Below are 21,475 nucleotides of genomic sequence, written 5' to 3'. Positions count from 1 at the left end.
TTTTAATAGTATAATAAGCAGCATTATTGTACACAGATCCAGTCATCACTGTCAGGGTTAAATTGCCAAAATGACTGGCTCACAGCATATTATCCCTTCCATGTAAAACTGCCATTCATTGTTGTTTGCTATAAACAAATACATATAAACAACTACATTCTATTTATATATATTTGCAGCACTTTTAATAGAAAATGTGTCTAAGGAGTGTCTTCGATGTAGTGCTCTAAGCTTTGCTCCAGTTCTTCCCAGGTTTTCACCTTTCTCTGGTGAAGGAGACAGATGCGTTAGGATGTTATTACTGCTGCTAGATTGAAAGACACAGCTCACTTATCAATAGAAGTCATTTTATCTTCTCTGTTGTGGATACTCACTTGATTGTGTGTCCCTGTGCTGCAAGCAGTGGGTGCTGCTGCCTGTTTAGAGGGTCTAGCCTTGCTGCTTTCAATTTGCTTCAGTCTTTGGCGCGCTTGTTTTTTCTCTACAAGTTTCTTGTGTAGAGCCAAAACCGTCTCATCCTCAGCCACAGCCTTCTGAAAGACATCCAGCTTGGCTTTCCTCTCCTCTTTCCTGCCACAAGCCAAAACATGAATGTGCATGTCACATTTCTATGTTTACATGTTCTGTGATGCTATAATCCAGGCAGAGCCTGACATATTGCTGACCTGATGACAGCAGCCTGTGTCAGGATTCTGCTGTGAAGCTCAATGTTGTCCAGCTTCTCTTGCAGCAGCTGCTTCTGTTTCTGCTTCTCCTCCAGGATGTGCTTCCGCCTCTCCTGCTCCTCTGTTTGCCGTGCCTCCTTCAGAAGGGCCAGCCTTTCCTTCAGCTCAGCTAGGGACATTTCTACCATAAGCGCATGACCTGCAGTCTGACACAGTACAAATCAACAGTGAGATCTGTGTGTATGTGAAATAATGCATGACATGCTTCTTTTCTTTCACTCACCACTGTGTCATTAAAATTCTTAACTCTGACATGGGAAAGCGATTGAATGGTACGAATTTCTTTTATGATTTCAAATTTTCTGCTGAGCTCTGCCTGCGCCTCCTCCAGTGCTTGACGAAGGAGCTCCTGACTTTGTTCTGAAACTTCTTTCACTGTGGAATGTGGCATGAAATTGATGAGAACAGGAAAATATGGAGAATACTCTTTGTGTTAGATGTTGTACCTATTGTTTGCTTTAATTTCTGTAGCTTCTGTTTTGCAGCTTTTGAATTCTTGTGGCCTTCTGCCACTAGTTGCACCAGGTCTCTCATCTCATTTTCCTCCTGCAGCCTTTTCTGTGCATATCTTTGCATCAGTTTAGCTGTCTATAAAAAAAACAAACAAACAAGGCAACCATGAAAAACAATTTTCAAGCATGCTGGTAAGGATATTTGTGGGAAAGAGCACGCTTTGTATAATTACCTTCTATTTACAAACTTCAGAACACTGTGTGGTCTTTTCCTACCTCTTCTCGCTTTAGCTGAGCGATCTTCTGGTTGCGTTCCATTACTTCTTGGCGGGTCAGAGCTGACGCTTCTTCACTGATGCATCCCTCCAAGCGTCTGCGCTCCATCATGAGGAGTTTCTCCTGATGGTCCTTCTCCAGCATCTCCTTCTGCCACTCGAGGAAAGATGAGGGCTCACGTGCCCCTTGAACCAGCTGCTTTATTCTTGGTTACCAAACAACAAATACATAAGGGTCAATTGCTTCAGTCAGTCAGTCAGTGGCCTACCTGAGATCCAGCAACATTTAGTCACACATGGTCAGCTAAATGTACCTCTGCATCTCCTTCTCCAACTGACGGTCAAATAGTGCCTCTCTCCTCAGAATAGCTGCGTTGTTGAGCTTGATGGGGACAGCCTGCCAGAATTCAAATGACACACACTCATTACATTTGCTGGTGTTATGCTGAAGACTGATCCACTGAAGCAAACTATTACATCTCACCTTCTGACTGGAAGGAGGCCCGGAGTAATCAGATGATTTCATCTTTGGCTTTGAGTCAAAGTCACCCTCAGTCCGGGACATCACACTCTGCAAAATAACAGTCATGGTTCAGCAAAAATGGGAGCTATGCTGGAATTTAATTTAGTTTAGAAATAAATGCTAAACTTCAGTCAGTTATTCAGGGGGAGAACAAGAGGAGAACTCCCCTTGTCGAAATCAATAGTGTTGTGAAGTATGTACCTCTGTGTGTTCAGACTTTGGTGGATTTACACATCGGAACTGTTTCATATTTGCCTCATACAGAAGTTCCTTTAGTAAAAAACAAACAAACAATAAGTTATTACAATGGCAGGAATTAAAAAAAACCTCCAGTATTGATGGTTGAGTAAAACAATTTTGTATTTTTTATAAAATATAATAAGCAAAAGCAGAGAATGTACCTGCGCCTTTTGATGGTTCTTTTGTTTAATATCTTTGATTATCTCTGTCTCCTTTGGTGGCCTGTAGGTGCTGCTTGGTGCCTTGAAAAAACAAAAGCCTTGTGAATGATACAAAGATAAATGATATACACTTTATGCTGCTGAGAAAAACAAGAGAAGAATTGAGCCTGACCGGTTTGGGTTTCTCCTGCTGTGGGATGGGCTCTGGCAGAGGCAGAGGTCGAGGTTTGGGTTTGGTGAGGGCAAACTCGTTTGGCTGCGTGATTTTGACAGGTGCTTGCTTTAACTGATTCTCTTGAGATATTTTGACAGCAAGCTGGTCCATGAGTGCATCAATCTGAGGGCGCCACCTATAGGAAACACAGCATTGTTATTTCACTTCGGATTAACATACACATCCTAAGATATATTTTCCTGTATATTCTTTTTCTGACCTGACCAGAGGACCGATCAAGTTTTTCTCCACAAAGGCAGCATCATAGATGCTATTCCACTCATCTTGTATCCATGTTGTGAGGTTTGGGAAGAAGAAACCCAAGAACTAACAAAACAAAACAAAACACACAATTAAACAGATCCCACCTTGAGAGTTAGCTGAGAGCTGTTTAGAAAAGACTTACTCTCTGCATCTTCTTGAGGTCCAAAGATTTGACAATGTTGCTAAACTGCTGAAATCCAAGGTCATCAAGAGCAAATGTGGCAAGGTAACAGATAACTGAGAAGCAACATGATATTAATATATATATATATATATATAATATATTATGTAGCAGCAATTATTTTACTTACTGATAAAGTGGCTGCGGTCACCTCTGGACAGGCATGTCCTATTCTGGCCATAGAAAGCATCAATAACTACATCCAGTAACTTTTGGCGTTCAACACAGCCGGAGACGACATCAAGTATAAACTTCCTCTGCAGTGTGTCTATGTTCTGTAACACATAAGAAATGTGGCATTGTGACAGACCGACTTCAGAGCGAGCGTCACAGGATCTGCGTTTACATACCTGCAGATCTTTTACAGCATCTTCTATAAAGTCATCCAAACATTGTCTGCCCTCAGTGAACCTATCTAGTAACACAATGGCTTCCTTTACAAGTGACCCGTAGCGTAATGGCATTTTTAAATCCACCACAAAACCGTGCAAAAAAAAAAGTCTGCTGGATCAAAGCTCACACATATGTGTGTAGAAACAGATTAGCTCGGCTGTCCTCAGAAGACCAACAGATTCAAAGAAAGCAGGCTAAATATTTCCAGTAAAAGTCAAAGAGCAGCCGGCGTTCGTCCGTTGCTAGGCAACATAAAACAATCGTCAACAGAACGGTATGGCAGCTCGAAATGAAAATAAATCGTAAAGCACTAAACATCGTCGTAAATTAACGTGTGCCTTATTATTGACTTGTTTGTTCAACATATAAAAGCATCCATGTTTTTAATCCAAGCAGATTACGTGTAACATCCTGATCCTTTGTTGGCTGCCATAACAATAAATATGACGTAGCATGTTGTGACGTCTGTGCGAACCCAGGGCTACTTTCACGTGCTATTGGAAATGTTAGGACGGGCGCAAAATAATCAAATTGATATGATAAATAGCCAACAACTGGAATTCACAAGATAAAGGCAGCACCACTAAGAGTTATATTTACAAATATGTGCTATATGTAAAATCTAAAACTGAATGGTGACTCACGTCACATCTGTGTTTTAAGGGTGTTAAGGGGGAAAAAGCTGATTAGTACTGAACTAAATCACATGCAAACTTGGATTTTAGCCCAGTCCCGCTATGCATCATCTGATTTCCTGCCTTAATCTGATTAGCATAATCTGATTTTGTTTGTGGGTGTGTAAACAAAGTTATTGGTTTGGCATTCTGCTGTCAGAAATGACATTAAACTGGTAGCCTACATATAAAATATTTCATATAGTTTACACTCTTGGCCTATAAGGTATGGTTTTCACATTTGTAATTTGTGGGACTGAAATTTGTATTTGTGTAAAAATAGTCAGTGATTGGCTTTGAGAGTGGCTTTGCTGGATATTGACCAGAAGAAAACGGTTTAGGTTAGGTTAAAGATAGAAAACTATCCAGAGATTTGAACAGCTGTGTTCAAAATCTGGTTAGAAATAGAACAATTAGAATTTCGCTGATATCAAGACACATATCACCCCCTGGTCAGGATGCAAAGAGAAATGTGGTATAGAAAAATGGTTTTAAAAAAATTATATTCCATTACAAGTAAGCATGTCTTTGAAAATAACATTCATTTACGTAATGTGTGTATAGTCCGCATTAAACTCGTCTGTTGTGCTCATTTTTTGCTGCTTGTGAGCAGCACTTGAATGCAGCATTTCCTGGGAAAGTGGGAGGTGAATGTTTTCAACGTGACTGTCATCAAGTAACGTTAGAGGGGCAGAGAACAGCGGAGCCGTCGGAGAAGCTCCGGTTGTCTGTATCGTTGGGACTTGGAAAGTGACCGGGCGGGGGAGACAGGCTGCGAAGCTCGGGGATTCAGTGAAGATGGAAATAAGTCACTGTTTTCTGATATCTCCTTTGTGTACGTTGAGGGCCGTGCTGTAACGTTCAGGACAACTTACCGAGCACTGTTTTGTTCGTTTTCTGATTTTTGGACTCCACCAGCAACGCTAGCTAGCTTAGCAGCCAACCACCGACACTGTCAGACACACAGGTACAGGAGAGGAGAGGAGGGGTTGGTGACAAAGGAAGGTGGCGAGGTAACGATGAACCGCTTTCGAAAGTGGCTGTATAAGCCCAAGGTAAGTTGTTGTGGACCCACACGCTGTGTCAGCTCTGCAGTCGGTCATTTTTTATGCATAGCTTTAGAGATAGCCAGACAAACAGAACAGTGTGGCTCGCTAGCCTGATCATAGACTGCAACACATCTGCTAACGTTAGCCCGTGTTGCTGATGTTACACTGTATTAACAAACAGCAGCTGTCCCTTTGTTGTTGTTGATGCTTTTGTTTTTAAGCTTTCGTCAGAGCTAACAGTGTTACAGCCCAGCTAAGTACAATGAAATACAGCGATTTATACTTACTGCTAGCTTCAGCTGACATTAGGGATTTTTAATGTGATTTCATTTATTGCTTAGTAATGAAAATGGTATAATTAATAATGAAAACAGGAAGAGGAAAATAATAAAAATTTACATAATTACAAAATAAGACATTTACTAAAAGTAATATAAATGTTAATACAGAAATGTTTTTTTAGGATTCAGTTGCTGGTCATTGTTTTCAATTAGTGATTAATAAGCTATAGGTTTGAAATTGTTAGCCTGTGCCATATTCAAATATGTATTAAGAGCATTTTTTTAATGATATTTTGAAATTGTGAAGCAATAGCAAATTACTTTGTGCATGTGTTTTAAAATGACAAGCTGGAACTTGGTGAAGTTTGTGGCAAATGACTAAAACACACAATTGAGAATTATTCAAATTATTCATTGTTTCATCTCTGAAGCATTTAAATATTTGATTGCGTTGTGTACGGAATCTAAAACTGGATAAAACATCCAAATGCCTTCCAGGTAACATCCCTTGCCAGCAAAATCATCACTTTTTTGAGTGCTGTACTAGTAATGGATGTGCTGTGATTCCTTAAATCAAGCTCAGAGTGTGAGACATGCCTGACACAGCAGAAGAAGTATTAAAGGCTCGGTTTGCCTGCCCTGTTAAATGAACAGTTCAGTATATGCCAACTGCAGCACCTTTAAGGATGAGCGAACATGAACATTTTTTCCAGGGAGCAAATTTTGGTTAACTTTTCTAGTAACTCTTGGATGTGTCAAAATCAGCTCTCACACCCACATCTATAGCAAGTCAAGAGGCATGAGTAACATCCTGGTGTGTGTAATATATTCTGTGCTTTCAGTGTATTGACGCAATATCTGCCGATAAAAGGCTGCCCTTGCTGTTCCTTGTAAGTTGCAAAAGATGATTAATTGTCTTAAACAAGTGGTTGACTATGTTTGATGGTGTCAGTGCCAAACTTCTTGATACATTTCTGCTTTACTTAATTACTTTTTTAAAACATGTATTTCTGCCAACAGAAGCCAAGTTTTTAATATTAAACTAAATCTGTAATCGAAGTTTTTGCAACAGTGATGTCAGGCACGGCTTAGATAAAGGCCTTTGATTACATGTGGTGTACCTGTTCTTCACCACATACACACACGTGCGTCATTCCCTTGTTCCCTGTCAAATCATGTTTGCTCTCACAGCATTTTTGCGGACCATTGTTGGGGTCAGGCCAAAGTGTTGGGGTTCACCAGAGTATTGTTACTTTAGTAAATGACTACTGCTTTTGAAAAACTGAGTTATTGCATCAGTGCATTTTCTGCCAAATCACAGTCATGGTAGGAATTAACAGAATTACATGTAAGTCTGTGGCATTTAAATTACCAGTTCTGCCTCAAAGGAGTGAGGAGACGTGCTTAAAGCCCCTGTAATTATACCAATCAGCATGAAAAGACAACAGTAATGAGAGGAGGGTTCAGATTACTTTTATGTTCCTGATACTGAACAGCAGCTGAGCTTGACAATACTTTTGTTTTTGCTTTTAGAGAAAATATTCCCCCTCCTGCCATTCTGGCACTTAATGTTGAACATTATGAAGCATTGTCATTTAGCATGAACAGCAAGCCGTTTAATACTGAACTATGTTCTCATGGAGATAGGAAAGTGTTGAATCAGCATGTTCTCTTGACTGAAGCAGAGATATTGATATTTCCAGAGCTGCTCTTTACCTCCCCAGATAAGTCCCAAAGAGAAGGACTTCCTGCTACACATCCTCTTCTCAGTCTGTTGCTCTGTGTGGGGAATAATGTCGGTATATGCCATAAAAGTCTAAATACTAGAAAAATGTGTAAGAACAGTTGTCCTAGTTCTTTGCAAGTTTGGGAAAGGAGGCTGTAATATTAACTCACCCATATTGTAAGGTAGGAGTTTAACGATTTTAATGTGAAAACTTGGCTCTTGTTTTCCAGAATATTACACTATATATTTTTTTGGTCTGGTTGACATTGTACAGCAGCTAAGTAGCAACTGATATCAGGGAAAAGGCATTGATAAAAATCTGGTACATTGTACATCGATGCAGCTGCAGACAAAGACCAGACCTGGATCCTGTTTCCAAGCAGGCTAAATTGGCCAATGTGCCCGCACCTCTCATTCACCTGCACAAAGTTACAGAGTGGCTGAGAGAGAGAGAGAGAGAGAGAGAGAAAGCACAAGCGAGAGAGAGATATCAGAAGGCTAAACCTGTGCACTGTCTCTGCAGCCGGTCTTCCTTCTCTTTGCTGTTATTCCATCAGGCATTCAGGAGCTGACCTTCAGCTCAACACCGCCTCATCTGTCAGTGTGACGGGCTCACAGCTCCCACCACGCCGGCTGCACTCACCTCTGTCCGCATGATGCTACTAATTTGCTTCTCTCCATGTGGAAAGTAGCTCAGGCTGCACTCCTCCTTATCTAAAAGGAGTGATAACCTGAGTTTCTGATGTGTTTCTTCTTAACATCAGAGTTTTTAAATTGATTTGTTGCATATAGAACAAGGTTGTCAAATCATTAATATGCATGTTTATTAAACAGATGAGGCATTTAAGTATTTACTCTGGTCATGAATCATTGTCAAACCACCATAAAAGATGCTTTGGAGATGTTTATCTACACTGTCAGAATAAAAGTCAGACATGCTGACAGCTGACGGTTGTGACAAAGAAAACACATTTTGTACTTCCACCCAGAAGCCTGTTTTCGTTTGGCTGTGTGGGCAATACTTAAAAAAAGCATAGGTTGAATCTGAAAAGATACACGTTCAGGTCCAAATAGATTTTTGTCAGTATGAGAAATCAAAGTGATCCTGTGTACTGTATGTTTTCATGAAAGAAAATCATATATCATAATAATAATCACCATAATTTAATTATTACTCATTATGCTACAGAGTATGGCGGGTCTTGCTGTGGTAGGTTCTGCTCCAGGCGGTTTGTCTTTGCAGCGTTGGTTCTGCACAGTTGGCATGGACTTGATGGAGCAGCAAACTGCTGAGCCGGGCTGCTGGGGCTTCATATTTAGCCCTGTTTCTGGACTTCTTTTTGGATGTCCCATTCTGCTTACCCACCAGCCATGTGGTAATTGATTTGGTGTCAGCTGCCAGGATTTAGAGAGCTGACCACAGTGCAGATTGAGACAGGCCAAGCGATTGAAAGCCATTTTAAATTCATTGCAGGATTGAGGAATCAGGACCGACTGTTTGAGGTGTGAAGAGGCTTTGATTTAAGGAAAGTACCTGTGAAAATTAAAGGTGCCACTAGACCCTGTTCAGACTGGGAAAGTCAATCCAGCTAGCTGGATGAATCAGCAAGTTCAACTGAGGAGTTGCACTTTACCTTATGTTTTTGTTTTAATTAATTGAGCTTTTTTGATGTAAGGCTGTTTAAAATTCCACTTGTTATTGTCAGTGATGATGAGCGCAAAGCATCCAGTCAAGGTGCTTTTGTCTAAACTGTGACACTGACAGTTGTAACAAATGAAGGCTTGGTCTTACCGACAGTTGATGTTTGTGGGAGGGAAAGGAGGGGTGCAGTATTTTTAGAATTAAATTTTGGCCTTGGGTACACTTGAGTGCTCTTTATCAGAACTTGTGTGCCTTCTCTAGGCTGGACTGGAATGTAGTTTTGTGTAATATAGTTTTCATATGCCAAATGAAAGTCTCTAAAATAAAGTCAGTAATAGGAACATAAATTGGATTTTTTATCTTAAAATGAAAGACTATACTGTAATACAGAAATGGAATTGTGCCAGATAGTATAAAGGTGTTTTTTTAATTTGCAAAGTATATAAAAAGACATAAATTTATAAGTAATTGTAGGTAAATAAAGCATTAAGGGGGTAAACGTCTAATAGAATAGACACTTATTCTGCTCAGGTTTTGAAATGTGAGTTGCAGTTGCAGTTGACTGACATCCATTAGTCTATTTGCTCACAGCTGTACTGCAACAGTACATGTCCATGACTGTCTTTATGTGTAATCTGGGACAGTCACTGTTCATAATGATGAATAATATTTGGAAAGAATTAGCTTCAGAGTGAATCATGCACATCCTGACTGACTCTGAAACATTCTTCAAAACTGCAGGAAGGAATCTTAACAGTATACATAACTCCATTATGAAAAATGTCCAGTTGTTGGCTTTGTATATCTAAATTTTGCTCCCTCCTTCGTAACCAAGATTTAACAACCAGTTCTGGATTGTGTAACCAGATTATTTCTTGCATAAGGACTTGCCTGTGGATGTTGGGAAGAGGGGTGTTCCCATGTGTCTTGCTTTACAACCGGTGGATCGTGGGCACACTCGTAGCCTCTTAAATCCTCTGTGTCCCCCAGTGTGTTCCTCTGGCCAACTGGACCCTGTGCCGGGCACATGCACAGGTTATTACTGTACTCCAAATGCCAGATTAGGTCTGCCCTCGGAGAGGAGACGAGCACACAGATTATGCCACCAGTCCAGATGGGCAGACCACTCAGAATATAATGAGCCGATGAGTATAAATATTCCTCAGCAGGTTGGTAATAATTCACTTGTACATATTGTTATAAAAAAGTGCTTTATTATTACTTTTATTAGAATGATTTGATAGCAGTAACTCCAGTATCTACAAAACCAGCACAGAAGTAGGAAGGAAATGCACGCTAAATATGCAAGGGATGGTTGAACAACAGTGACCCTAGTGACCCTACTTCAACACAACACTGTATTTTTGGATAGTACTTTGTATCCTGGCAAACTTAATGTATATAACAGGTGACAAAGTCTTCTTGTTTGTTACCAAAATTATTGTTTTGCTCTTGCCACAGCTTTTATGCTGACGATGATGAACTGTAAACGGCTGATTTTTTTGCCCGTCAGCCAGGCTACTGAATGAAGATGAGTGAACTGGTTTTCCCCTCCAATGATATTTGCTTCAGATCCTTGGAAGGCAGCCAGAAGGCAGCAAATTGAGCCTGGAATAGAGTATGGAGGGCAAAGGCAAGGTTTCTCATGAGTCTCTTAAGTGGGCTCAGTGTGCATGCACCAAAGACATGGATGCTCATGAAGCATTAGCCTGACAGCCATCATCATCTGCACAGGCTGAATGGAAATGAAGCCCAGAATCAGCAGCTCAAGGAGAATACTGGGTGACATGATGAAAATGTTGATTTTACAGCAGCAGGCAACTTTCAGTAACACATTTCAATAACAGTCCCCCTGTCACCACTGTTTGTTTGTATTATGTTAAACAAAAGGGCAGAAGTTTTGCCAAGTCATTGTACAGTGGTGTGATAGAGGGTGCTTAACTGTAATTCAGACTCTGGATGAGCCTATGCAATCTTGGTGAGGTTTAAAATGACGGGTTTGTGACCGTGATAGATAGAGATTTAGAGTCACCTCAGAGAGAAGGCACGCAGGACAACCGACAACATGAGTATGAGAGGAGACTGGCACACCACAGGGGACAAGAGCTGAATCTGCTGAATCATTTCCTTACTTACGCAAGGTAGAGCTGTCATTGGTGGTGGTAACACAACTTGCAGGTTCAGGAGTCAGATCCCCAGGTGTTCACATGTAAAAAAATAAAATAAAGGATTTTCTCTTACATATTATGTATAATTAATTTTTATAATTATATTTTTCTTTCTTTGGACCTTTTATACAATGCAATTATTTTAGCTATACTTTAAATTTAGAAAAAGACTTTAAAAAAAAAAAACCTTTTTAAACATTTATGCGAAACTTTTAAGTAAAAGGTTAAGTATTTCGCTCTGTGCCAGCCTATGTTATGCAAGCAGTTGAAGCACTTGTTTCAACAGATAGCTCTGCCTGTTTTGCTTTTTAGAGCAGCATCTAACATCCTCACTGACTCATAGTCCACGTAACAAGGTAAATATTACCACTGGAGGCCACTGGGATAAGTTTGAACATGTGAACAGGGCGTGCAACTGCCTTTAAATTTCCAGACAGATGTAAACATCTACACATGACATCGAATTTCAGTCCTTTAACCACTTTTTTGACGTACCAGACTTGTGAACTAAGCAGCTTTAGCTGCCTCTCCTAAACCAAACCAGCATTCTGTGAACATTGCTGTCTTTTGACTTTTCCCCCATGATGCAATGGTGTAGGAATGTTCCTCTTGTGTGTGGAATGCAGCAGGAGGAGGCTATAGGATGGTATCTGTCTCAAACACTTCTTTTCTTCTCTGTTGACCTATATGCTTCAGAATTTTCCAAATGAATGCCATCAGTATGTGGGCCATGTTGTGCCCAGGCAAGAAAAAGTATTTCACTGTCTCCCACTCCTGTTTCCTGTTTTGTCATAATGCCATTTGCTTTGTAGATTCACTCATTGTTGTGCTGTTGTTGAGTCACATCAACCCTTTGACTGTTCAGAAGTTACACTTAGATGTAAATACCTCATGTAGTGGTGTCTTTATTTTCAGCAGAACCCATTTGTATTTGTTTCCATTGTGGTGACACTAGACTCAGAAATGTCATTATTTACATTCTTTCACTCTGTTATTGTTGTTGCTCACAGATGACTTAGATACTGTGTATGAAATTATGAAAGGTGACCTGGGAAGAACACGTTCACACTGTCAGAGCTACCTTAGATGCCCTTTCTGCTCCCCCTTTTAAGCTTATTCAATAAACACGGCAGACTTCAAAATTCATATGCATACATAATGTGTAGGAATATTGGTTTTTGTGTCTTTGTGTTATTAATGACAAGTATCTGCCTCACTCCGCTCCATTTCAGTGCACAGGTGAAAACTCACCTTCTGGGTGCATCACCACCCAACACAAATTTGACCTTGGCACAAATTATCATTATATAGCAACCAATGTGTTAATCCGAAAAAATGAATCTCATGTTGTGACAAATGCCTTTTTAGAGAGGTATATTCATTGTGGTTTCCTCAGTCACAGTATTAAAGCAACCTAGCTGCTGGATATATCTCCTCCTTGCTGTTTGTTTCATTATTAATGAGAGACCGTGAGGAAACAAGCACCGTCTATCATATTCAGAAAGAAAAATCAAGCGTCTGTGGGGAGAGCATCACGCAATAGGAAACACTGCAAACTTTGGGGAAAAGGTCCTGCGAGAGGTTTCGATAAATACCAGTATTCTGTGGTTTTTATTTTAGTTAACGAAGAAACACTTCCAGAGAGTTGATGCATGGCAAGCAAACAAGCCTGTTTACCAGAGTGTCTCTCCCTTCTTCTTCCAGTCTGCACAGTCATGCTGTCCTTTTAGGCTCCTGTGCCATCATTGGGGCAGTGTGGTTAGTGATGATGCATGTCGGTGTGTGGTCGCCATTTTCAGAACCATTAACCTTTACGTTAACATGAGCCCTCCACAGGACAAGTGTGTGTCTTTGCCTGCACAAAGTGTTGTGGTTTAAAAATGTATATCTTGATTGTCATGTTAAGTTTAGGTTGCAATTATATTTAACATTGGGTCATTAGTACAAGTGATATTTAGTTGTATTTGTTTGTTTGTTTTTGTATATGTTGGTGTCTTTTTGTTGCCCTGTGTGTTGTGGTGCTGTGTGCTGTTCTCCCCACAATGAGAGAAGTATGATCAGAGATAATGACACATCCTGAACCAGGACCAGGCTCTCTAATTACACCTGCTCTTCTGGAGAGCTTTCACACTATATTAACCTTTGTTAACTCCTCTTGTCAGGATTAATACATTTTTTTCAGCAGTTACTCTTCCATGCTTGTTGAAAATAGGTTTTTGTAAAGTTGTTGCTCAGAAATCATAAGACTACTGGAGCAAATAAGAGAGCAATCAGTTGTTAAGCTGACCTGGAGTGTACAGTGCCCTACTTACCTGATTTTATTTTCCCTACAGATCGACAGTATGTTGCTCTATTATACCGCTTATATGTGTGTGCTCAGTTGCCTATTATCTTTTTAAGGAACAGACTTTCTCTGTTGTGCATCCTACAGGTGATCTGTACCTGCGCCCTGCTTTTGGTCAAATAAGAGTATTGTTTGTTTTGATGTTAAGTGATTTCCTCTTTAAACAATGTGCTATTTTGAGATGTAACAACCTTATGGCTGTAGGACTTCAATTTGTGTCCAAAGACCAGTTAAAAATCAGTAAGCCTTTATTTTTAGCCTTTTTACTGCTGAATTTGCTTTGAATTTAATAATCTTCTCTAAAGAAAGTGTAATCATTTAAATATTCAGTTTGATGCTTGATGTATTGTTATATGTAGGTGTTTGCATTTTGAGTTCTTTGCATTGCTTTCTTATATTGTTTGTCTACCACTGATGAAAATGGCTCCCTTGTCTTTCTGCGTAGAGGACGGACCCTCAGCTGCTGGCCCAGTTCTATTATGCCGATGAAGAGCTGAACCAGGTGGCCACAGAGCTGGACAGCCTCGACGGGAGAAAGGACCCTCAGAGATGTACCCTACTGGTCAATCAGTTCCGATCCTGTCAGGTCAGACCAAACTCTGCCTTTCAGTATTAAGTAAAAAAAAAAAAAATAATTCACATCATCACCTGGCTGGACCGTCATTTGGCCTGCATACTGAAAATAGACAACGTCCTTGTTTTCCCTTCCTGGTTACAGGCATAGTGATATGATTATTGCCTCACCAAACACTGTTTGGCCAGGTTCTTGTATGAAGCAGTTTTGCTGATAAGCTGAGATAAGTAGACTTTGTTTGGAAGTTGTCAGTGCACAAACTCATCTTTGCTTTAAGAACATTGGGCCTTGTATTGTGGGCTTTTAGTAAATGGTTATGAGAGTGACCTATCAAGAAAGAGGCCTTTTATGGACAAAGCCTTGGTTGAAGAAATTGATTTACTTTGTAGTCATCTGAATATTAACCAGGTCAGATGTGAGCTACATAAGAGAAATCCTGGGATAAAAAACACACTTGTAACATGGCGATAATATGCTTTTGTTTCAGGTCTGTATGAAGTCAGGGCTGAGAGTGGCTTTGCAGGTGATGCTATGCATGAGTGATGGTTGCTGTGCTGCATCATGCTGAGTGATCTCGATGATAGTGGAGGAGGTTCTCATCTGGCCTGTTGTGCCTTAGCCTGTCCCCCACTGGCAGGGCACATGGGGAGAACCACTTAATAAGGTCATCACTTGATCCCCAACTGTTCTGTCTCTCTCTCCTCTTCGACCTTCCCTGTGCCAAGCTGTCACCATGTTTTTCTTTGGCGTTTTATTCTTGTTCACCTTTTATGAACCAGTGCTGCTTGCCAGGCTGTGTTTGAATATAACATTAATTACTACAAGTTGCACTGAAAATGTTTTAACAGCCACTTTTAAACAGTTAGAAGTACAAAAAGAGGCTTGCTACTATTATGGTTGCACAATGTGGTAGAAAAGGTGAGCTAATGTGTGTGTGTGTGTTTGAGTTAGATGGGATAAACAAGAAAAAGGGATGAGATCGGTCAGAGGCTGGAAAGGACAGAAGCCAGTTCTCTTTCACACATACAGGTATCACTACCCCTCACACTCAGACAGTGGGGTGGGTTTCAAACACATGTGCAGCGTACAGCTATAAAGGAATCAGTGGTTAAGCTCTCCCTCTCAAAGCTTTTTAATCTTTCTCCTCGGGTGAGCAGGGAAAGACACAGTGCTGTGCCTGACAAGATTACAGTGCACAGAGCTGTGGTTGAGTGAAAGGCTCATTGTAAGTCATTGTTATGGCTGTTGTACATGCCAGCGGCACATAAGCTCTTGATTAGCTCTTGTTGTGTGTGACATTGCATTTTCACTGCTGGAATTATGGGCTATAGTTCAGTGTTTTTATTGGAGGAGAATGTTGCTGCAAGGGTCATAATGGTTTCATGTACTTGTCAGATTGTTTTAATTCACTCTCTAATCAATGCGTCGTAAGCACTGCAATACAGAGACCTTCTTGACAAATGTCAAAAAAAAGTGTGGATCATTGAACAAAGTTTGTTAAACACTATGAAAACTTGCCTTTAAAAACTGTTTTTTTTACCCCTGTGTTTATTCAGCTAACTAGTTTGTTCAATTTTGTTTTCTGTCACTCTTGTGTTTATCTGCAGGACAATGTGTTGAACATTATCAGTCAGATCATGGATGAATGTATCCCCAATGACCGGGCTAACAGAGACTTTTGTGTGAAGTTCCCTGAGGAGATTCGTCATGACAACTTGGCAGGGCAGCTGTGGTTTGGGGCCGAGGTAGTGTATTCCCCTCTGCACTCAGTCTAGAAGAAAACAACCTTGCACCAGTCCTGAACACATGCATGCTACTGCATACTGTAGTTTCATTTTTGATAGTCAAGTGTTTAATAATTATCTCAGTTCAATCCTCTGTGCAATTAAGAATAAAGACAGATGTGCTTCCCACCCAGTGTTTGGCTGCAGGCTCCATCATCATGAACAGGGAGATAGAGAGTATAGCTATGAGACCCCTGGCAAAGGACCTTACCCGCAGCCTGGAGGAGGTACGCAACATCACCAGAGACCAAGCCCTGAGAGACCTCAACTTCTACACAGACCGCATGAAGGATGCATTGCGACATTTTGACAGCCTTTTTGCTGAGTTTGAACTCAGGTAATAGAAAGACCAGATATTATTATCAACAAAACTGCTGTTAAAAACATTTGAGAAAGGTGTAGATGTCATTATATTTTGTCTGTTTGTTATCTTCATTACCAGCTATGTGTCAGCCATGGTGCCTGTGAAGTCTCCCAAAGAATACTATGTACAGCAGGAAGTGATTGTGCTGTTCTGCGAGACTGTGGAGAGGTAAGTTTAGAGGTAACAAATAGCTTAAAAATGAAGATAGAGCTACATGGTTATGATGTTAAAGACATTTTCCTGTCTTTGTTTTTAGGGCCTTAAAGCTGGGCTACCTCACACAGGATATGATCGATGACTATGAACCTGCACTAATGTTTACAATTCCCAGACTAGCCATTGTTTGGTAAGTGTTTTCTGTCCTTCCACCATTCCTATTTTTTCTACTCCTTTCCAGCCTCTAACAGAGCGTTACATGTTTTTTAGTGGACTGGTGGTGTATGCAGAGGGACCCCTCGATCTTGACCGAAAATCAGAGGACATGTCTGAGCTCTTCAGGCCTTTTCGCACTTTGTTGAAGAAAATAAGGTACATACCATAATATAATATAACATGAAAAACTATATATATATTTGCTTATGTCATTATCACACAAATGTATTTTGCAGAGACCTGCTGCAAACCCTGACTGAGGAGGAGTTGATGACACTGGAGAGGAACCTGTGTATCTCTCAGGACGGGGAGTTGTCCACGAGCCAGGGGCTGGCCACAAACAGCATGCCGGCACCAGTCCAAGAGAATCAGTCTTCCTGCAGCCCTACTAATGACACCCCCAAAGGGGAGAGTGAGGGGGAAGAGGATCAACTGGCTGTGTTTGTGTCTACCAATCAGGAGGAAGAGTTAGTGGAAGTGAAGAAAGGCTGGGAAGAGGTGGAAACTGAGAGAGGGGAAGAGGAACAGGAGCAGGGCCTGCTCTGTGAGGAGGCAGAGGAGGCTGAGCTGGCTTGCTCTATGCAGTATGATGAGGAGGAGCTGGAGCAGCTCAACATGATGGTGTACCGTGTGGGAGATGAGATGTCCACTCTGCTTTCGCCTCCCAGCCAGAATCAGTCCCCTGCCCATCATCCCAATAGAGGAGAGCCAGGAGGATCCAGTGGGGCTTCCAGTACCGAGGTCTCTCCACACAGGATCTTGGGTAGCCGGGGAAGGACAGGTATCTATGTAGAGGAGGAGGACAGGGTGTTCTTCATGGAGGATCTAGATACAGGAGATAGCATCACCAGCATCCCAAGAGAGGCTTATAGTTGTGTCATCTCTCATTCCAAAGAATCAGCTCGTGCTGTGCAGTGCAAACCTGGGACAAGGCCAAACTCTGTTAGGAATGGATGGTACTCTGAGACAAACTCGGAGCAGCCTTGCTCACAGCCACGTAGCCTGAATATGCACCGTCCCACTCCACAGCGCCCCCCATGCACTTCAGCTCCTGGTTCTGAACCTCTGCCTTACTCCAATGGGTGGGAGATGGGTTTAGAGGGGACAGCGTCTGAAACAGCTGAGGTCATCGCCCATCGAATGGGAGGGATGAAGCTTTCTGCTACTGTCATCTTCAATCCTCGCTCACCCAGCTTAACAGAGTTGGCTGTGGATAAGCTGTTGCTGCCTCGGCCCACTCCCTCTGAGATTGAGACCTGTGGCCCCCTGGTGGCCACTCACTGCCTGCTTAACTCCTGTGTCTGCTGTGGGAGCTGTGAAGATGGCCATGAGGATGCTGTTGCCACAGAAACCACTGGACTCGGATTAGGCCTCGCGCTTGGATTGGACAAACATTGTAAAACCCCAGCTTCCAGCACTGTCATCCAGACATCTGCTTGCCGGCTGCCCCCGCGAGGTCATGAACCTCACAGTAAGGGTGAGATTGCCCAGGTGACTCCTCCTTCCTCACATTGCTCTGCAGAACCACTGGAAGAGAATTGTAATACCCAGCTGTGTGAGAAGTGCCAGGTGGTGGCTCAGGGGCTGGAGCATCACACTCAGGACTATAGCTCTAGCAGAAAAGATGGAGCCTCTCCATGCAACCACCAGCTGAGGACTGAAAAGAGGCAGTATCCCAGTGAGGGCCAACAGAGGGATAAAGAGGTGGATAAAGACAAGCCAGAAAATAAAGATGTGAAAAGAGACACCAAAGATGACAGCTACAGAAGATCCAGGTGTGCTAAAATGTGCTATATTACTTTGGGGTCATCTTTCTGTGTGCATCATGCATAAACAGAAATATATATATATATATATATATTTTATTTGTTTTGCTTTAATTGTTTTTACACTTTATATGTTTTCCTCTTTCTTTCCTTAATCATCATTTCACACTTGTGTTTAATTATGTTCCTCTTTGTTTTTGTAACAATTTCTTAATTTACATTGTTTATTTGAATGTTTTTAGTTTTCAGAATTCTCCCCTCAGCTCTGTGTCAGGTAGTGACTGTGAGAGTGTCTCAGTCACCACATGTAGTTTGTCAAGCAGTGCATATACTCCCAGGTAACTAATCTATTCCTCAAATGTGTATCACTAATGTTTGCAAGTAACTTGAATGATTGATAAAAGGACAGCTTTGTTCATTATTAGGCTGAGTGACACATTCCATTTTCATTACTTTCTGCTTTAAATGGATTGTGTAGAATGTGAATAATTAAGAGGTATGGGTCATGATGATGATCCTTCTCTGATGATCCTTACTCCCTCCAGCCCTGTCAGCAGCCTGACTCCCAGCTCAGGGACATCAGAAGACCTGGAGCGCCAGGATAATCGGCTAGCCCTGCATGATGCTAAGCTAGCAGTAAGAAACAAGATCCGATCACGATTTCACAGCAGCAGTGACCTCATCCACCGCCTCTTTGTTTGTATATCAGGTAAAGCACTCTATATCTCTCAGTAACTGCCCCTGCAGTTTTTTTAAGTTTCTGGTGGGCTGATAAATATCATGTGTGTTTGTGTGACGCAGGTGTTGCTGATCAGCTGCAGACCAACTATGCTAGCGACCTTCGCAGCATTCTCAAGACGCTGTTTGAAGTCATGGCAACCAAGTGTGAGCAGGGAGACGATGATAATCAAAAGAAAGGTACAGATTACCTGCCTTAGCAACAGAGCAGAAGTATGAAGCATGGGATATATGGAGAGTAGTAATAACAGTGTATCAAATGTTTATTTATAAACAGTAATTTATACTGTATTAATTCATTCAAACCACTTTCATAGCATCTTTGTTTCTGAAAGCTACTATACCAGCCTCTGCCATACAATACCTCAGCAGCTTTCAAGACAGTACATAGCTTTAGTTAGCTGCTAATAAGCCCTGTATTTCCCAGTAGTCAGAGGCAGGGTTCCGAATAATCTATAATGGCTGTACTGCCCCCATGTGGCCAAAACACCATTTACTGCAGATTAAACTAGCTCATAAATTTCATTTAATCTGGTCTGTCTCCAGTGCACTCTCTGGTGTGGCACTCCTTGCTGGTCACTGTATGACACTGCTTGGCAGCAGCCCTAATAAATTTCACTCTGGGATTATTAAAGTATCTAAAATAAATAAAATAAATCCCCCTTCAATCTGTCATCCACACTTTCATCATATTACATCACACCTTTACCTTAGAAAATACCTGCTACTCTGCACACCACATTGTCTGTACCAGAGCCATGACTCCTCCACACTACTCTGCTTCATGTTTCTTCTTTTATGATGCCCAGCAGGCCCTGTTCTGCGCAGTGCAGTGCTGGAGGACTGTGCTCTGTGTCAGGAGACTATTTCCTCATCGGAATTGGCAGCCAAGGCCCGTGAGGGCAAGTTCGAAGGTCAGCGAATCCACAAACAAACCCACTCACAGTTTTGTAAAATGTCAGTCCATTCTTTTTTTCTATCCTTTCTTCATGTCATTTTCAGCTGGTGGCATTGTTGTAGTAAATGTCTCTCTGGCTTTCTGTAGACCCTCCTGACTGGGTCCCCGATGAAGCCTGCAACTCCTGCATTGCGTGCAAGGCTCCTTTCACTGTCATCCGCAGAAAGCATCACTGTAGAAGCTGTGGAAAGGTGCAGTCTCTTTATGTGGCAGGAATCACTGTAAAATGTGTAGAAAATAACTAATACATTGCATACTGTGCCATTTCAGATCTTCTGCTCTCGCTGCTCTTCCCATTCTGCTCCTCTGCCTCGTTACGGCCAGGTGAAGCCGGTCAGGGTTTGCACACACTGCTACATGTTTCATGTCACGCCTTTCTACAGCGACAAGGCAGGCATCTGACACAAGAACATATGCAGCAAAGAACAGATCCACAGCTGTGTACAAAGCAAATGCAGCACTGCTCTGGTAAACCTTAATGGTTGTGATTGTACTTGCTAAGCATGGCTTTAGAATGTGATAATTAAAGATGAGACAGCAGAGTGCAAGAGCGCAAACAAGAGGCCACAGGATGAGGACTTTATCTGTTTATTAGAGATACTGGTGTGTCTGTGGCCACCCAACAAATGATTCACAGATGCCTGTCCTAGTGAGAGGTGACTGGCATATGCAGGAGTCCTCTGTAGCAGTGATCATAAAATCAGAAGGGGACGACTTGTTTGTTGTTTTAGGTGTAAACGAAAGGAGTTGTGAGATATTCTCTCATGCTTTAGTGAGCTTCCTACATTTGTGCCGAGCTCCCACACTCGGATTACTCAGAAGAATGTAAGTCATGATCACTATGTAAATAAGGATAATTTTGGTAATAACTATACTAAAATTTCTTCAGTGAACAGTTGCTATATATTTTGAAACTGGAAAGCAATCTCCACCAGGCTACCAGTACAAGTGAAGCAAAAACTCAACAGCTACAACTACTTTTTTATTAAGATTCCTTGACGCTTTTAATGGTAATGAATGTGTATGTAATTATATACCACTTTGTGAGATGGATTGTGGATTTCAGCAAGACTGACGATTAACCTTTTGATGGTGACGGGCTGTGCCCATTACTTTTACTGCTGCCTCCAGGCATATTGTGTTTTCTCTGGGGACTACGCTGCATGCTGAGATGGATAAAAGGGATTCTATAGTTGTCACTGTCGGGTCTTGAAGGCCAGAGAGTTGACCTCTCATTCCTTATTGCTCTCAGGAGCACCACAATGTGTATAATTTGTTGTAAACCAGAGGCCTTCTCAGGTGCTGGCCTACAGACGTACAGGCCAATAATTGCCCAATGATTTTCTCTTCCTTACAAATGTTCTAGTGCAATATTGTGGCTACCAATTGCAATGGTCCTGCACACTTAAGAGACAAACCTTTGCTATTTAAATTTTAGTCGTAGGCCATTTCTGAAGAGCAAAGTTGTTTCAATATGTGTTTTACACTAAATTATTTCCTTGGCAATGGTACTGTCGGACAAGAGCAGGTATTTTAATTCCCAGTCGGATTTTATTTGCTCCCAATTTTATCTCTGCTCTTAAATCTGCTTCCATGGCAATGACAGC

At 41.5% G+C, this 21,475-nt stretch overlaps 2 protein-coding genes across 4 annotated transcripts; one reads left to right on the top strand and one right to left on the bottom strand.

Moving 5' to 3' along the window:
• Nucleotides 1-160: 160 nt before the first annotated feature.
• cfap99 (cilia and flagella associated protein 99) lies at nt 161-3,499 on the bottom strand. Its single transcript, XM_028395981.1, has 15 exons — nt 3,386-3,499; nt 3,166-3,310; nt 2,997-3,091; nt 2,811-2,917; nt 2,549-2,726; nt 2,377-2,457; nt 2,177-2,245; nt 1,937-2,023; nt 1,767-1,849; nt 1,454-1,658; nt 1,172-1,313; nt 949-1,100; nt 666-871; nt 375-570; nt 161-266 (listed from the first exon to the last, which is right to left on the bottom strand). The coding sequence occupies exons 1-15, from the start codon at nt 3,497-3,499 to the stop codon at nt 201-203; spliced, it is 1,926 nt and encodes a 641-aa protein (XP_028251782.1). The 3' UTR covers nt 161-200.
• Nucleotides 3,500-4,781: 1,282 nt separating this feature from the next.
• On the top strand, nt 4,782-20,356 carry zfyve28 (zinc finger, FYVE domain containing 28). 3 transcript variants are annotated; one of them, XM_028395400.1, is made up of 14 exons: nt 4,782-5,157; nt 13,758-13,898; nt 15,494-15,631; nt 15,805-16,007; nt 16,113-16,202; nt 16,291-16,380; nt 16,461-16,562; nt 16,643-18,181; nt 18,415-18,510; nt 18,718-18,881; nt 18,974-19,090; nt 19,723-19,824; nt 19,956-20,059; nt 20,139-20,356. In XM_028395400.1, the coding sequence occupies exons 1-14, from the start codon at nt 5,122-5,124 to the stop codon at nt 20,268-20,270; spliced, it is 3,054 nt and encodes a 1,017-aa protein (XP_028251201.1). In that variant the 5' UTR covers nt 4,782-5,121; the 3' UTR covers nt 20,271-20,356. The 3 variants fall into 3 exon arrangements, with proteins under 3 accessions (XP_028251201.1, XP_028251200.1, XP_028251203.1); XM_028395399.1 differs by having other exon boundaries at nt 19,720-19,824; XM_028395402.1 differs by lacking the exon at nt 4,782-5,157 and adding an exon at nt 14,374-14,915 and having other exon boundaries at nt 13,765-13,898; nt 19,720-19,824.
• The last annotated feature ends 1,119 nt before the right edge of the window (nt 20,357-21,475 follow it).

This window comes from Parambassis ranga, chromosome 22 (genome assembly GCF_900634625.1).
Source record: "Parambassis ranga chromosome 22, fParRan2.1, whole genome shotgun sequence".
Taxonomy (NCBI): Eukaryota; Metazoa; Chordata; class Actinopteri; family Ambassidae; genus Parambassis; species Parambassis ranga.
Note: the sequence above shows the minus strand (reverse complement) of the source record. Positions and strands in the feature narration are given on the sequence as shown.

Coding starts and splice junctions, on each gene's coding strand:
- cfap99 (XM_028395981.1), bottom strand. CDS start 3,499: ATGCCATTACGCTACGGGTCACTTGTAAAGGAAGCCATTGTGTTACTA. Junction 2,246..2,376: donor AGAACCATCAAAAGGCGCAG/GTACATTCTCTG, acceptor TTTTTACTAAAG/GAACTTCTGTATGAGGCAAA. Junction 872..948: donor AGAATTTTAATGACACAGTG/GTGAGTGAAAGA, acceptor GTACTGTGTCAG/ACTGCAGGTCATGCGCTTAT.
- zfyve28 (XM_028395399.1), top strand. CDS start 5,122: ATGAACCGCTTTCGAAAGTGGCTGTATAAGCCCAAG. Junction 5,158..13,757: donor AGTGGCTGTATAAGCCCAAG/GTAAGTTGTTGT, acceptor CTTTCTGCGTAG/AGGACGGACCCTCAGCTGCT. Junction 13,899..15,493: donor ATCAGTTCCGATCCTGTCAG/GTCAGACCAAAC, acceptor GTTTATCTGCAG/GACAATGTGTTGAACATTAT.